Below are 17,846 nucleotides of genomic sequence, written 5' to 3'. Positions count from 1 at the left end.
AGGATAAAGCATCGTCTTCCTCTGCCTCCTGGCCGGCCAAACCAGTGGTGCTGCCAACTCTTGAAGAAATCACCCCTGGTCCTTGTATAATTAAGAAGGACTTTAGTATTGAGAATCCCCCCAACGTCCCAAGCCGATGCGAGCACACATCTCGATATATTAGCTTGATATCGAAGAAGCTTATCAAGGATGTGAAGAAGGACTATGGCTGGGGAGATGAGGTCGTGATTCAGGTCCCGAGCCCCGAGGAAAGCATTACTACCCACGTGGAGGGATTTTTATTTGTTTACACTTACCCCTTTACACTGGGTCCCCTCGATCTGGTGGTGATCGACTTCTGCAAAACATATGAAGTCACCCTCGGTCAGATTCACCTTTATTTTTGGTGTATCATGATCATGCTTCAGTATTTTTCCGAGAAGCCCAAGTGGTTGGAATTCACTCTCAGCCACCTGATTCGATTGTATCGTCCTCAGTTATTTCGAGGGCTTATCAAGTTGCAGCGTCGAACAACGAAAGCCTTTTTTGCTAGTACTGATGAAACCAAAGATCGGGTTGGATGAGCTGGTTTGTTAGAGTAAGAACTTTGGATATCATCTCCGGGGATAAAATGCCATTCCCGGAGAGGTGGAACTTTAATCATAAGTGGAGTTTGTTTTCCCAGTATTTATTCATATTCTGCTTTCAAATTTCATAACGTCTTTATCCTTCTTTTGGCAGCCAATGCCTGGGTGCCCCAAACGGTGCCCGACCTCGAAGATTGGGTTCGAAAGTTAGAAGCCACCTCTTCCTACGATGAGTGCAAGTGGCGTGAATTATCGAAGGGCCAGTGGGAGTCCAAGAACCATGGTGAGTGTGTTTCCCAAGTTTCAAACACTCTTCATATATTGTTGGTGTCAACTTACTAATGTTCACTTGCGCAGGCCTTGGTGATGCATCCGAGATGAGGCCGGATGGGGAAAAGACCAAGCCTTCAATACCGAAGTCTGAGAAGGACAACAAAAGAAAAAGGGTTTCGAAGCCTGAATACCTCAAGACAAGAAAACCCCTACTTGAAGGCTGCGGAAAAGATTTTCTCAAACGGGCACAAATTCGGACCATGATTCCTCGGATGATGAAGAAAATGATGGTGAAGAGTTGGCGTTGGTGACTCGAACCTGGAAGCCAATCGAGGTCGCCAAGCCTTCCGAACTGGAAACCTCATCCCGTGGTGAGGGAACCCCAAAGGAAGAAGCGGGCAAGGTCCCCATGTCCCCGGAGGTTGAGATTATCCCTCCGTCTTCAACAACTATATCAGAGGGGGTAAATGCTGAGACCCCCGATGCTAATGTGAATGCCCTGAATGTAGAGCTCGGGGTCGCGACAACAGGTCACTCCCTTTCTTTGCCAACTTATTTCATGGAGAAATCGAAGAAGCCAACCCTCCGCGTATGCCCGATCCGAGAAAGGTCATCGAGGACGATCCCTTTTAGGGTTGCTACACTGGGATTGAGGATGCCAATGACCTTAACGATGCATCCAACTGTTTACCGTGAAAATGGTAACAACAATTAAATTTATAAATGGGATTCTAAAAATATGTGATCTATTCCCAAGCTAGTTGTTAGAGAAGTTGATGCTAGTAATATGGAGTTTAAAGATTAAATGCGAGCTGAAACGAGATAGTAATCGAACCGGAGGGCCTGTTGCCCCAGTGTAGGTCTGGTCAATGGGGGACCTCGGGGTTAACGTTAGGGTCGAATTAGAGTTATCGGGGATGGGATAACAGTTGAAGATATAATTACACAAGGCTCTTTATAGCCAATACTGAGTTATACGATGAAGAAAAAGTAAGAAGACGATGAATATCAAGGTGACCTTGGGCCAATGAGAACGAACAAGTTTAGAAAGGAAAGAGAGAGAGAGAGAGAGAGAGAGAGAGAGATATTGCACTTATGGAGAAATGGAGAAACATCAGTCCTTTACAAGGTGGCATGGATTCCCCTTATATAGGAGGGGGAATACCATATAGTACAAAGTGTATTGAATGAAAAGACATGAGGATGGGACGGCTAGGCATGGTACTAGTGCCTATTGACTCTAGCCGCTTGCCTCAGGAGTCCCCCGTCTTTATAACCTTCATTGGGTCGCGGACAGATTCCTTATCCTCGGAGTCTCTGTAGGGTCACGGACAATCCTCGAGGGAGGGAGCTCGATCGTGATCCTACAACCTCGAGATGCTGGCATGACTTTTCGAATGTACCTTAATAGCGGGAAAAATATCCCCTTGATTTAACCTCATACACCACTATTTTTTAAAAGGCTCAAATCTCCTCTCTCGGGTAAGTACCTACTTTCGTTATTGTAATTTTTCTTTCTTTCTTTTCTTTTGCCTGATATGTCTCCATTTCACGTATAGGCCATCGTAAAGTTTAGAGCTGAGTTGAGACAATGTGAGGCCGAGTTCAAGAAAGTTTCGGGCGAAGAGAAGGCCCTGAGGCTCCTTTGTAGCCAAAAGGAAGAGGAGCTTAAGAATCTTCCGACCGCATTGGCCAAAGCTCAAAAAAGCGAGTCCGAGCTAAATGAGCAGGTAATTGTGATTTTAACAGAGTACGTCCTTCTTGGCCCTACTTTGGAGGCTAACACTACAATATCTCAGTTGCAGCAAAAGCTAGAGATGATTGGGCAGCTCCGAAGCGAGGTAGATAAAATTCGAGTTGATTGTCATCAGTGGAAGAAGAACATGGATCAGCTTGCTGCCAATAAGGAAGTTGTTACGTCCCAACTAGCCTTGGATGAAACTCAGCTCCGAGGCATTGAAGCGAAAGGTCTGGCTCAGGCTAGGAAAATTGAGGAGTTAGAGGTTGAGCTAGCTAGAGCCCGGGTCGAAGCTGTATAGGCTAAGGCTGAAGCTGAGAATACGAAGGTTGCGGCTGATAAATCAATTGCCATATACTTAAGGGATGTCACGGCCATTCAAGATAAGTTGAGGGAGGCCTCCAACTGGGAAAACAGAGCAATGATTGGCTAAGTGCCAAGCCCGGAGGGAGACTCTTTAAGAAATCCATGCTCAAGGGTTCAACCTTGCCGAGGAGATAGCTGAGGCAAAGGTGCGGGAAACCGATGCCAGGTTTCTTGTCTCCTCCGATGATGAGGATGTAGCGAGTGGATCCGGGGATGAGGAAGGTGAAGAAGATGCTGCCGAGGGAGAGGAGACCCCCGAAGATAGAGCTGTTGAAGATGCAGTTTTTGAAGATGACGCTCCCGGGGGTATGACCCTGGAAATAATTAGGTTTTCTTTTTTGTGTAAGGGCCCCCTGTGGGCATTGTAAATATGTTTTGTAAGCTTCCCTTATGAATATAAAGTATCTTTTTGTTCTATCCTCGACTTGTGTTGAATTTTTTTCCCGTTTATGGAAGATTTCAATAATTCAAATACTCAGCTCGAGTATCGTTTCGGACTCATAACGTAATAAACCCTTAGGTTTTTATTTCTCAATATAATACCCCTTAACTTTTTAGATAATCCTCGAGCCAAGCTTAAATCAATTTGATGTAAGCTCAGAACAATGGGACTCTTGGGTCTAAGTTGAGTGAGAACGAGGTTTCGGACTCTTATGTTGTTGGTCCTTAAGCTCTTTTAAGTTGTCCCTTAGGCTCTTATATATCGGCCTTTAGGCTCTTTTAAAATTGGCCCTTAGTCTCTTTAAGTTGGGTCATTATGGCCTCTAAAATGGCTATAATTTTTCCCATCTTTTTGGCTAAAAGACTTGGTGAAATTTAGTTATGCCTTAGCATGTGTTTTTGTACCCGTTGGGTTTTTTGAAGGTTCGACGTATCGAAATCTTATTACTAATTTGTTTGTGTAAGCATAATCAAATACCTCTTTAGGTATTATCGAAGCCTTTGGATTATTCAAGGGCTGAATTTATCGAAGCCCTTAGATTTTTTAGGGGGCTGAATTTATCGAAGCCCTTTCTATTTTGCTTTTGCTGAGGGTAGCCTGATTTAATCGGTTTTCCAATGTTTGAAGGCCTTTAGTTTATAGCGGAAGTTGGAATTGTTTCTCGAAGCCTTTAGACGTCTCTGAACTGCATTATTTTGGTTGTAGCCCTTAGTATGGTTGTAGCCTTCGGGTTTGTCACTTGGAATTGTTTCTCGATAACTTTCCGAACTTGTTCAAAAAAGTTAGTCCTCGAGTATATTGGCCTTGGCCTTTGTTTCGAGGGGATGCCTCTTTGAGGTCTTATAAGTCCGAGTTTTTGACGACTCGGATGTACTGACTGTCGATGATAGTCCCCAAGTATTCGGGGGTGCTTTTATGCTTTGGCTCTTGAGCCATTTCCCGTAGGATTATAAGTGTAGAGCTTGTATAATAGTAGACTTTTTTGAGACGCAAAGTGTTTTTTATATTAACAGAATGCTTCTTCAAATAATTGATACATGCCTACATGTTTTGTTGTCGCGGCTAGACTATTCCATACGGACACAGTTCATCTAACCGTTTGGCCCATTACAAAGTTTTCCTATCGAGGTCCTCTTAGGTGTGAAGTATTTTCCTTGAAAATATAACCTCCGAGGGTGATGCCCCCCAATATTTGAGGTTGATTGGAAAGAAGCCTTGGATACTGTTGAGTTCTCCTTAGGTAGCATGTAATTGTTGCCTCGTTGAAAACCTTGCCGGTACAACCCATTTTGGACAAAATCCGATCTAAGGGAAAAAGAGTGCAATGCATGCTTTAAAACCTAAGGCCTTAGTGTAAAAAATGATGCCTTCGAGATCCTATGCCTTCGATCCAAAATCTGTAATGAGTTAGTTTTAAACTCAAATAGACAAAAAGGATGAAGTCGTACCTTAGCAGTAGTATAGTATGAGCAATGATATGTTCCAATTATTTGGCAGTTGTTGACCTTCCATTGTGCTAATTTTGTAAGATCCTTTACCGACAACTTCGAGGACTTAGTACGGTCCTTCCCAATTCGGGCCTAGTTTCCCTTTATTTGGGTCTTGAGTATTGAGGGTGACTTTCCGTAGGACTAAGTCCCTGATTCCAAAATGTCGAAGGTTGGTTCTTCTATTGCAGTATCTTTCGATCCTTTGCTTCTGCGCGGCCATCCGAACAAGCGCCGCTTCTCGCTTTTCATCTAACAATTCGAGGCTAGCATTCATGGCCTTGTGGTTTGACTCCTTCGATGCATGTCGAAATCTGGTGCTAGGTTCCCCGACCTTGACGGGGATGAGGGCCTTTGAACAATATACTAGAGAAAACGGGGTGGCCCCCATGCTAGACTTCGATATTGTCCGATATGCCCAAAGGACCTCGGGTAAAACTTTTCTCCATTTTCCTTTTGCATCATCTAACCTTTTCTTCAAGTTGTAAATGATAGTTTTATTTGTTGACTCAGCCTGTCCATTTTCGGTTGGGTGGTATGGTGTCGATAAATCCTCTTTATTTTATGTTCTTGGAGGAACTCCGTTACCTTGCCGCCGATGAACTACTTTCCATTAGCACATATAATCTCGGCGGGTATCCTGAATCGACATATGATGTGGTCCCAGATAAAGTCTGATGTTTTAAGCATCAATACCACAAAAGAGGGGGGCGATTTGTGTGGTACCCAATTTTCGCTTAACTACTCTATAGAAGAACTTGGTTCTTCTAGGTGTTCCAACTACTACTGTTTGCGGAATAATAAATGTAGAAAATAAAGAACACAGAGATTTTTACATGGAAAACACCTAGCTCAAAAGGTGAAAAAACCACGACCTACTACTCAATAGGATTTTTCCAAACGTCCACTAAAATCACTGAGCCAAAACAGCATTACAAAAACAATTTGTAAACCTAAGGATTAACTCTAATCTCGTTGTGGCACACAGCCTCAACTGTTGCGACAACTTCAAGTTAACTCTAACTTGAACACTCTAGGTACCTAATACAATTGCTTCTATGAAAGCTGAAAGGTACAATGTAAAATCACCTACTACAATTGAACTAGAATAAAAGATAGACACATGAAACTCTTTATGGAGCTGGTTCTTCAATCTGGTTCATCTAGCTTCAGGTTTGCACACTTGAATCACACAAGAACTGCTTGCAAAAAGCCTTGCTATTTTGCTCTCAATTCACGTTTAACTTCTGCGTTTTTGTGCAACACTTGTAATGTGAGAACATCCTGCAATTTATAGAGTTAGTAGATGAAGAAATAACTAGAGTTATGATACAACTCTTCCTTGCTGGAAGAGTTCTAGTTGATTTCAACTTCTAACTCCTTTCCTATCTTGGATAGTGTTCTCTTTGATTAAGGCGTCCTTCTCCTTATCAATTATGCAATATTTCGATCAGGAGATATTAAATACACCAAGTTAAGCTTATCTCTTTCACTTGTAACCCACATGCTCGAATCTGCCCGTTTTTTTGCACCTGAGGGATGGACCTGAGGGATGGACCTGGTTCACCCTGAGTTCCTTTGTCAGTCTTCAAAACTAACCTTTACTTGGGCCAACAAATTCCCCCTTTTTGATGATGACAAACTATGTGCTTTTCATAAGCTTAGGCCCTGTTTCAACTCAGATCAACATCAATACAATGTTAGAAACATTTTTCCTTTTTATCACTTATCATCAAGGACCAGGTACATTAGGTTATAAACATCACTTGTTTAAAGCATAACCTTTTCCCCCTTTTGGCATCATCGAAAAGTTGCATAAAAATGTGAGATAACCAGATTTTGAAGCTTACTCATGGCCATTGAGGCTATTTCAAATGCAATCATGGATTAATCATCATAGATCAAGCTAATAATTTTAACCATCAAAGAAATATAAACAAGCAGTTAGAGCAAAAGACAGTGAATTTCATTGATGATTGATAAGATTCTACCACAAAGCATAAGAAGAAAAAAAAACTGAAAATATGAGCAAAAGAAACAAAAAAATCCCGAACTAGGTCATTGGTTAATCTACACTAGGCTAGGAGGCTTAAGACTGGGAAGAACTAGGTGCTTGGTTTTTAACTTGGAGGAGTTTCAGCACACCTTGAAGAATGCCATCATTCTTCTCTTTTTCTCTTGCCAGTTCAGTTCTGAGAGCATCTCTCTTAGTCTCCATCTCAACCAACCTCTTCTTTAGACTTTCAATTTCAGCATCCTTAGCCCCACTTTCTTGCACCAAGGCTCTGACCTTGCTATTCACTGGTACCTTTTTAGATGAACTAGGTTCTTTAGGAGTGACATTGACTTCATATCGCAAGCAAGCAGAGTATTAACCCAAAAATGATCCATGCTTGTACTAACCTCCCACCTTTTCATAGGTACATTGAAATGTGCAAACACAGTTGTTAGAATGAAGCCATAGGGAATGGTATGAGTTTTGATGCCATTAATAACTCTATCAAGAAGCTGAATTAAAGCTTTCAGTCACTTTTTTCTACAGGTCTTGCGAGGGTTTCCTTTATAGATGAACCAGGTTCATCTCCCCAAACAACCATTGCACATGCGTCTTTGGTTAAACTCACAGGAGTGGGTGAAGAATCAGCCACTCTTATCCCATTTCCCCTCATAGTACTCCTAGCACCCTTGCTCTCCTTTTTTTCTTTTTCATTTTTACCACCAACTTCTCCAGATTCTGTAGTCTCAACACCTGCTATAGATCCTACAAATTTATTTTCCAAATCTGCAGCAACTTTAGAAATTGTCTCAGGAAAAACTTTAGAATCAGAAGATACCTGTTCAATTTTGGAAGAACCACTTTCTTCCCCCTGGGTAGTAGACTTAAAAGAATCTAGGTAGTTTAATACGGTCAAGAGTTTTCAACGTAACCGGTTCACTTGTAACGGATAAGTTCACAAGAAATTTGGTATTTGGTAGGACTCTGCTCATGATCCAAATATAGTTATTTCAAATTATGCAGAGTGCAGAAAACATACCGTGTTATCTTGATGAACCAGGTTCTTCACTGATAACTCTCTTGTGTAAGTCTAAATTTGCCAAAATAGAGAAAATATCATTAGAGATTAATGATTCATTTTAACACATGGCACAAGAGTATACTATGGAAAGTATGAGAATGAGCAAGATTTAATCTAACTATACACAATTTACAGACTTTCTAAACAATTCTTTTTTCAATTTTTTTCCGTTTAACCTTGAACTGATCCTTTTAGGTGATCTTAATCATCCCCAATTCCAACTTGTTCCTCTCAAAGTGATCTCTACTTAAGGATTTTGTGAATATGTTAGCAATTTGCTTGTTAGTAGCACAAAACTCCACAGTGATCAAGCCTTTCTCATAATTGTCCCAAAAAATGGTGTCTAACATCTATGTGCTTAGTTCTCTTATGATGAACCGGATTCTTAGTCATACTAATAGCACTAGTGTTATCACAGAAAATAGGGATGCAACTAACTTCAATACCAAAATCCATCAACTGCTGCTTGATCCACAACAATTGAGCACAATCATGAAGCAGCAGCAACATACTTAGCTTCAGCAGTAGATAAGGCCACTGAATTTTTCTTTTTAGTAGCCCATAACACAAGACATGAATCAAGGAAGTATGTCATACCTGAGGTGCTCTTCCTATGCACTAGGAAACTTGCATAATCAGCGTCAGCATATCCCACTAGGTTAAAATTACTATCTTTTGGATACCAAAGGCAAAGGTCAGTGGTGCCTTCTAAGTATCTCAATATTCTCTTTATATTAGTCAAGTGGGACTCCTTTGGATTTGCTTGAAATCGAGCACAAAGACCTACACTGCCCACAATGTCAGGTCTGCTAGTAGTGAGATATAAAAGAGAACCAATCATTCCCCTATACAACTTCTGATCAACAGATGAACCAGGTTCATCTATATCCAATTTCGTGGATGTTGCAATAGGAGTGCCAATTTCTTTGGATGTTCCTTCTTGGTTTTGTTACTGAGGAATAGGTTCACCTGAGATTTGAGGATCAGCTCCTCTCTAGTCAGTTCCCCCTGTCATGTTGCCTTGGGTGGAAGGACCTGTTCCATTACCTGTTCCTTCATGTGATGCAAGTCACACCTCCTTTTTACGCCCCCGCTAGGGTACAAGGGAGTTTTTTCCAATTAAAGGACAATCGAAACGGGATTTATTTATTTATTTCAGAGTCGCCACTTGGGAGATTAAGGGTGTCCCAAGTCACCAATTTTAATCCCGAATCGAGGAAAAGAATTACTCTGTTTAACAGTCTGCGCACCAGAAATCCGGATAAGGAATTCTGTTAACCCGGGAGAAGGTGTTAGGCATTCCCGAGTTCCGTGGTTCTAGCACGGTCGCTCAATTGTTATATTCGGCTTGATTATCTGATTTTATACAAATATGAACTTATGTGCAAATTTTATCTTTTTACCGCTTTCATAATTGTTATTATTATTTTTACAAGAATGTGAACATCGTTTAAAAACATGTCTTTGGATTGCGTCACATAAAATGCACCCGCGATCCGGAACGTATTTTTATTCAATGTTTTAGGATTTGGATTTGGGTCGCATAAATGCGCACCCATGTTTAAGAATGTATTATTATTAAATCGTGCCTAAAGCGATTAGCGTATTATTATTTATGGGTAAGACTGTGGAATTCACTAAACAGTCCATCCCGAATTCTAAATACTCAATTAAATATTTATTGAGGGCCCCGCAATTAGTGCATTTTATTGGGCGAGGCTCATCTCATTTTATTTTTAAAAGGACAATCCTAAAATGCCTACATTTTTTATTGAAATTTGTCTCTACAAAATAAAGGAGAAATATCTTAATTTATTTACATGTTATTACCTAGTTACATTATACTAGACATGTTCTCAGTTTGTCAAATTAAAAAAAAATATAGCAATTCTAATTTTAATCCTAGACCATTTACATGCTGAAATTAACCAATATTATTTAACTAAACAAATTTCTACCAACTTCCTACTAGATGGCCTATTCGTTTGATTTTTGATTCGACGGAATTACTACACCATTTATTTATTTTTAGGCAATAGATGTAGATAGTTCATTTGTTAAGCTATCGTCGAATGTTCCACTATATGTATTAAATATCTACATGATTCTGATTTTTTGCAAGCTACATAATTTATACATACAAATAAAATTCAGAATATAATTAAATATAATTCAGAATTTCAACTCTTCATTTTTTCGTATTCATGCTTCATATTTCGGATTACAATAACCAGCGTGTCAGTTGTGTACCTGATATTGGAAGCAAAAGAAAATGAAGATGAGAATCAGCAGCAGTAATAACAGTACAACACAGCAGCAACAATCCAGCAACAGTAACAACCCAGGAACAGAGTTTGCAAACCGGTGGAGTATTAATCCCAAAACAAAGCTTCAAGCTTTGATGACACAACAACAATTAATGCTAATTTCAAACAATGAAAGAAGGCAGAAGATTTTTTAGTTTTTTTTTATTTGAAAGTTTGAATATTTTTCGGAATTTTTCTCTTTTAAATATTCAGCTCTTTTTTTTCTCTTATTCTCTGTCCGTTTTTTCTCTTTTTTTTTCTATCTCTGTATTTTTTATCTGTGTCCTTTCTTCTTCTCCCTTAATCTGATTTCAAGACTTCCTATATATAACTCATCCCATAAATCTTTCAATTAATTAAAATCAATACTTTTTCTCTACCCAACCCATTATCTTCCCACTCATCCCCATTACATTAAATAAATATATCACACCACCACATTATATTTTGTCCTCCATGCCTAACATAAAATAATACAAGATTCCCCCCACTAAATTTTGTCTTGTCCCCTTTATATTAAATAACCATATCACAACCCATCCCATTTCATTTTGTCCCCCATGCTTCATATAAACAATTACAAAATGTACAATTCCTAAACTACCCCTCCGACCTTACTGAAATTACCAAACTACCCCAGAACGTACTGCAAATTACCAAACTACCCCATCAGCTATAACAAATCAATTAATCATAACTCAACCAAAATATAGTCAAGATGACCAATTTCTCAACAATCTTCAACAACAATTTACATGAACATGATGAACAACACAAACTCCAAATTAATGGAAATAAATCAACCATATCGGGAACCAATCCTGGTTAATTTAGACCATTAATGGATGAACAAAGAGACAATAATACAAACAACAATATGCATGATTCAAATTAAATCAAGCAAATCACAAACAAACATAAACTCACATTAAATCACTGAATTTACACATGAACTTCAAACCAAGACGAACATGAATTAAATCTATCTTTAAGCAACAAACATGACGGATTCTAACGATTCAAACATTAATATTTTCTGGAAAATACATAACACATGAAACAAATTGAAGAAATAATTAATTAAATTTCAATTTGAATCTAACAAACATTAAACCAACAAATATTCACTTAAACAACAATACAAACACGAAATAACATGAAAAACAATTAATTAATCTTTCATTTGGAATCTGAAAAATTAATTTAACAAACAACACATGAACATGAACTAAAAATTAATTCAAACGATAAACAAAACAAACATTTGCCGATTTTAGATTCGAAAATATCAAAACAAAATACGGACAAAATAAAATTCAAAAACTACTAACCGGACTGAAACGAAGAGTGTATGGACTGACTCGACGAACCTCGGCCAAAGTTCGACCACACGACGATGAACGAATTTAAGAAGCGAACCAAGCAGCGCCGAAGCAGTAGCAGCAGTTCGGCGCAGTGGAAGGGATGAAACAGGAGCAGAACTCGTCGAGCCATGGACGTCGAGGGTCATCCATGGACGTCGAGCTCGACTTTGAGCTTGACGTTGAATGACGACGATGAAGCAGGAGAAACTGGGAGATGAAGCAGACGACCAACGAACACGAGCAGACGATAGTAGCAGCAACTCGGAGGAACTGGGAGATGGAGAAGGCAGTGACAGCAGTAGCAGCTGCGCGAGCTTGAAGCGGAACTGAGGTTGCCGTAGACGACGCAGTAGCGATGGCGACGAGGTCTGTTTGGAGGTGAAGAAGCAGCAGCTGGGGGGGACTGGACGTCGAGCAGCAGTAGTCATGGTGAACTGCTTGAAACCGCGAACGGGAAGGAGGAAGCAACATCGATGGTCGATGCAGTAGTTGTTGCTGCCGTGTCGCCGAACTGGAGGGTGAAGGAGGCAACCATAGACGTTGGTGTTTGGGAGGCGAGGGCATCCATGGTCTTCGTTTTAGGGTGGTATTGACGACGGACAACGACGACAAGGGAGGGGACTGTTTGGTCGAAGGACTGGACGATGTTGCAGGCTGGGGTTTGTGGGGGGACAGCCATGGATGGGGTGTTTTGGAGTTTTGAGGAAGAAGAAGGAAAATGAGGGGGGTGGCGGATGACTTAGTATTTTTTTCTTTTTGTTTTGTGTTGTTTGTAAGATAATAGGGGTGTTGGGTTATGGACTGGGTCGACCCAGTTCGAAATGGACTGGGTCGTAGGGAAGATTGGGCCATTTTTTGGGCCTGTGGCTTGAAATCGAAGAAGAGGCCCAATTCCGACTTTCTTTATATTTTCGCTCTCTTTTCTTCTTTTATTTCTCTAAAACTAAATTATAAAAAATACTTAAATTATTATTAAGAATTAAATTAAGTTATAAAGGCGCAAATTAACTCCCAATAACAATTAACGCATAATTAAGTAATAATTAAGCATAAAATTGTATATTTGGACATTAAATGCTAAAAATGCAAACGATGCCTATTTTTGTAATTTTTATTTTTTTGTAAAACAAACATAATTACTAACAATTGTAGAATTAAATCCTACATGCAAAATGCGACATATTTTTGTATTTTTTATTAATTTAGCAAATAAACACGCACAGACAAATACAAATAATTATTCAAAATATCACAAAATATCACAAAATTGCACACCAAAGAAAAATCATTTTATTTTTGAATTTTTTGGGAGTAATTCTCATATAGGGCAAAAATCACGTGCTTACAGCTGCCCCTCTTTGCCCGAAGACACGAAGGGTTTTCGTGCAAAGATAAAGCGAGCGATTTTTGCCCATCCGAGTACTCCGTGTGAAGCATTTTTTGAAAAAGATTTGACCGAACCTTTGCTTCAAAGGTTTCCTACATATCCTGGGCTAAACAGGAATCAGGTCAATGTAGTTCGGGAAGCTTTGGTAGCTGGGACTACCGTTGGACTGTAATGTTACTGTTGTTGCATGCTATTACCACTGCTTACCGATCTCCTTGTTACACCGTGCTTAAAAGAAAACAAGAAGCTAGGCTAGACTGCAATTTGTTTTTGTTGCCTGGCTTTCTTGTCTGCTTGCATTTCTTACGGTGTTTTTCTTCCGATGTTTTTCTTCCTTTCGACACATGCACTTGAGTTTTTGCTGGGACCTCTTATTGCAACCTTCTGCTTCCCAGTGCTGGGGATTTTTATTGTTTCCTGTTGGGGATTCATATTGTAACCCTCTGTTTTATTGTCCTCTGACTTGATCTTGAAATGTATGCCTCTGTTCTATGGGTGGGCTCCCAACTTCAATACTTGAAATTAAAGACTGAAATGTATGCCTCTGTTATCTGGGCGGGCTCCCAACTTCAACTCTTGAAATGTTAAGACTGAAATATATGCCTCTGTTATCTGGGCGGGCTCCCAACTTCAATGCTTGAAATGTAAAGACTGAAATGTATGCCTCTGTTCTATGGGCGGGCTCCCAACTTCAACACTTGAAATGAAAAGACTGAATGTATGCCTCTGTTATCTGGGCGGGCTCCCAACTTCAACACTTGAAATGAAAAGACCGAAATGTATGCCTCTGTTATCTGGGCGGGCTCCCAACTTCAATGCTTGAAATGAAAAGACTGAAATGTATTCCTCTGTTATCTAGGCGGGCTCCCAACTTCAACTCTTGAAATGTAAAGACTGAAATGTATGCCTCTGTTCTATGGGCGGGCTCCCAACTTCAACACTTGAAATGAAAAGACTGAATGTATGCCTCTGTTATCTGGGCGGGCTCCCAACTTCAACTCTTGAAATGTAAAGACTGAAATGTATGCCTCTGTTATCTGGGCGGGCTCCCAATTGCTAACTTTGAAATGGAATATCTCTATTCTCCAGGCAGACTTCTGACTTTTAAAATTTAAACTGTGTGTCTCTATTCTTCAGGCAGACTCCTGACATCAAACTTGAAAAGTATGTCTCTGTTCTCCAGGCGGACTCCTGACTTTTAAAATTTAAACTGTATGTCTCTGTTCTTCAGGCGGACTCCTGACATCAAACTTGAAAAGTATGTCTCTGTTCTCCAGGCGGACTCCTGATTGCTAAATTTGAAATTGAATGTCTCTATTCTCCAGGCGGACTCCTGATTTTTGAAATTTAAACTGTATGTCTCCGTTCTTCAGGCGGACTCCTGACGTCAAACTTGAAAAGTATGTCTCTGTTCTCCAGGCGGACTCCTGATTGCTAAATTTGAAATTGAATGTCTCTATTCTCCAGGCGGACTCCTGATTTTTGAAATTTAAACTGTATGTCTCCGTTCTTCAGGCGGACTCCTGATTGCTAAATTTGAAATTGAATGTCTCTATTCTCCAGGCGGACTCCTGACTTTTAAAATTTAAGCTGTATGTCTCCGTTCTTCAGGCGGACTCCTGACGTCAAACTTGAAAAGTACGTCTCTGTTCTCCAGGCGGACTCCTGATTGCTAAATTTGAAATGAATGTCTCTATTCTCCAGGCGGACTCCTGACTTTCAAACTTGAAAAGTATGTCTCTGTTCTCCAGGCGGACTCCTGATTGCTAAATTTGAAATTGAATGTCTCTATTCTCCAGGCGGACTCCTGACTTTTGAAATTTAAACTGTATGTCTCCGTTCTTCAGGCGGACTCCTGACGTCAAACTTGAAAAGTACGTCTCTGTTCTCCAGGCGGACTCCTGATTGCAAAATTTAAAATTGAATGGGCGGGCTCTTGACGTCAAACTTGAAAAGTATGTCTCTGTTCTCCAGGCGGACTCCTGATTTTTGAATTGAAAATTGAATGTCTCTATTCTCCAGGCGGACTCCTGATATCAAACTTGAAAAGTATGTCTCTGTTCTCCAGGCGGACTCCTGACTTTTAAAATTTAAACTGTATGTCTCCGTTCTCCAGGCGGACTCCTGATTGCTAAATTTGAAATGAATGTCTCTATTTTCCAGGCGGACTCCTGCTTTCAACAACAACTTAGGAGGAAATGCCTCTCCTATGGGTAAAAACAAACTTAGGAGGAAATGCATCTCCTATGGGTGAAACAAACTTAGGAGGAAATGCATCTCCTATAGGTGAAACTAAACTTTAGGAGGAAATGCATCTCCTATGAATGAAACTAAACTTAAGAGGAAATGCCTCTCCTATGGGTGAACTAAACTTAGGAGGAAATGCCTCTCCTATGGTTAAAAACTAAACTTAGGAGGAAATGCCTCTCCTATGGGTGAAACTAAACTTAGGAGGAAATGCCTCTCCTATGGGTAAAAACTAAACTTAGGAGGAAATGCCTCTCCTATGGGTGAAACTAAACTTAGGAGGAAATGCCTCTCCTATGGGCAAAACAAACTTAGGAGGAAATGCATCTCCTATGGGTAAAACAAACTTTGGAGGAAATGCCTCTCCTATTAATGAAATCTTCACTTAGGAAGTGCGTCTCCTATGCGTGAACCATTTCCTTCTTCCTGAATTATTTACTTACCTGTGTTGTCTTCCCTCGAAACTGCTGGGGATTATTTTGCTGGGGATGACTTTTCCTTTTCTTCCTTACCCACTCTGGGTTGCCTGAAACTCTGTCGAGGATGCTTCTACATCCCGATGATCCACTGGGGATAACACTGTTGTGGATAACTCTGCTGAGTAAATATATTATCTACTCCTTCCAAAATTACTTCCTTTTGAGTAGGATGTTTCATTCCTCTGCAAACTACTTCCCCTTTTTTTTCTTTTTTTTTTTAGCTTCTTCCTTCGAAGACTACCACCCTTAAGTATCGTTTTGCTTTTCCCCGAAAGGAACCGCTGAGGGTACCGATTTTCACCAAACTTGTGTTGGACTCCTCGAAACTGCTGGGGATAACACTATTGGGGAATTATTTACTTACCTGTTGGGGATAAAATGTTATCAGCCGGGGATAACGCTGTCGAGGATAACACTGCTGGGGGATTTTGATTCCTTCAGAACTAGTGCTTCACTCTTCGGAAGGCTGTTGGGAATGATACTGGCCTTTTGCTTCTTGTGAACACAAGTTTCATCCCTTTGTTCTGTCTGCTGGGGAACAACTTCCTCCATTGAAACTTATTGTGTTGGGGGCAACACTGGTTCAAAGACCACTTCCTTCGAAACTGGTGTTATCTTCATTCTTCCCCAAATGGGTACCTGACTTCCAGAAAATTTTCTTAATGGAAGGAAAATTTTCTGCCCCAGTTTGATGATATCCCTTGTGGCATGCATTTCTGGCATCAATGCCATTTCCTTTACCTGTTTCAAATCAAACAAAATTTTTAGTTTTAAAACGTGGTGGTTGGTTGTGATACTCCTACTGGGATGGTTTTCCCTTTCTCCTTCCTTGCTGTGTGTTCCACAACTTGTTGGGGATGATATTATTTGCTGGGGATAATCCCTTTCTGCTGAGGATATCCCTCTTCTTTTGTGGCATAGTTCGGAAACTGGCCTTTCCCCGACCTTTTAGTCTCGTATGAATTTCCCCAAATCATGCTCACTGCTCTCCTTGATTTGTCCACGGGCCTTGGCAATGAGGTTTATAACCTTTGATTTCGGCAAGGGTATCCCTCTTGACAATCGTCAATCCTTTTGTCAATTCCCTTTTGCTGGGGATATCTTTCTTGACACTGGCCTTGCGCTTGTTCCTCGCTGACTATACCACTTGGATGTACTAGTCAGATCTCGTCTTGCATAATTGGAAAGATGATGGCCTATTTTGAAGTCATTTCCCACTGGTTCTGACCAAACAGACCCTACTGGGGAATTTTCTATGAAAGGAGAAAGATAAAAAGGGACAGAATAAAAGATAAAGGAAAAAGATGACTCTTTAACAAAAGAAACTATAAATAAAAACCTATCAAATGCAGATACCGACTCTAATGGTCATGACATGCACATGTGACCTATCCTCCGCCGTCAATCGTCTTTCAAGACCTTCAATTGGCAATTCCCCATCTGATTCTCTATCTTATTCGACTTGTAGTGCCCGAAGGGTTTTCACTATCAAGCCTCTCTCATTTTGGTTTTTCTCTCAGCTTTCATCACCTTATGGTGTCCGTGAAGACTTTCACCGATAAGACTCTCTCATTTGTATCACTTTCCAGCTGGGGATTTGGAGTGTTGCCGATATGACTCTCTCTGCTGGAGATTAGAGTTCTTTCTGTTGTGGAACAGAATGTTATGTTCGCCGGTAAGACTCTCGTTTGTCTGACTTGGCATCTTTTGAAAACTGATCAGAAGGTCTTTCTTTGGACCGTAATGTAGGTTTTTGGATAGGGCTAGAAAGAAAGGGTATAAAAGGCTCAAAAATACAAAATAAATTCTGGGTTCAAAATTACAACTTTCGGAAACTAGATTTATTTGCAACCTTTGCCCCAATTTCTTGCTTGGGGATATTTTAATTGATTTTTCATTTTTCAAAACTATGACCGAGCCGTGAAGCGCCTACGTATCCTCTTTGAGGAATCAGGTCAAACGTAGTTCCCAATTCCTCTTTTTTCATTTGACTTTCTTTTGTTTTTTTTTGTTATCATTTTTCTCTTCTTATTGTTTTTTTTCGTTTTTTTTTTATTTTTTTTCTTTACCTTCCAGGCTCGTATTTCTTAGTCGTTGCTATTGATTCCGAACGA

General features: G+C 40.1%; 1 protein-coding gene across 1 annotated transcript; it reads left to right on the top strand.

Annotated features, from left to right (window-relative positions):
• The first annotated feature begins 1,248 nt into the window (after positions 1-1,248).
• On the top strand, positions 1,249-5,550 carry LOC138887513 (uncharacterized). The gene is made up of 4 exons (XM_070169272.1): positions 1,249-1,428; positions 2,399-2,872; positions 3,072-3,224; positions 5,386-5,550. Exons 1-4 carry the CDS (start codon positions 1,249-1,251, stop codon positions 5,548-5,550), a joined length of 972 nt encoding a protein of 323 aa, XP_070025373.1.
• Positions 5,551-17,846: the final 12,296 nt, after the last annotated feature.

This window comes from Nicotiana sylvestris, chromosome 3 (assembly GCF_000393655.2).
Source record: "Nicotiana sylvestris chromosome 3, ASM39365v2, whole genome shotgun sequence".
Lineage (NCBI taxonomy): Eukaryota > Viridiplantae > Streptophyta > Magnoliopsida > Solanales > Solanaceae > Nicotiana > Nicotiana sylvestris.
The sequence above is the reverse complement of the archived record's forward strand: the minus strand, read 5'-3'. Positions and strand labels throughout refer to the sequence as shown.

Coding starts and splice junctions, on each gene's coding strand:
- LOC138887513 (XM_070169272.1), top strand. CDS start 1,249: ATGTCCCCGGAGGTTGAGATTATCCCTCCGTCTTCAACAACTATATCA. Junction 1,429..2,398: donor CGAAGAAGCCAACCCTCCGC/GTATGCCCGATC, acceptor TTTCACGTATAG/GCCATCGTAAAGTTTAGAGC. Junction 3,225..5,385: donor ATAGAGCTGTTGAAGATGCA/GTTTTTGAAGAT, acceptor TTGTTGACTCAG/CCTGTCCATTTTCGGTTGGG.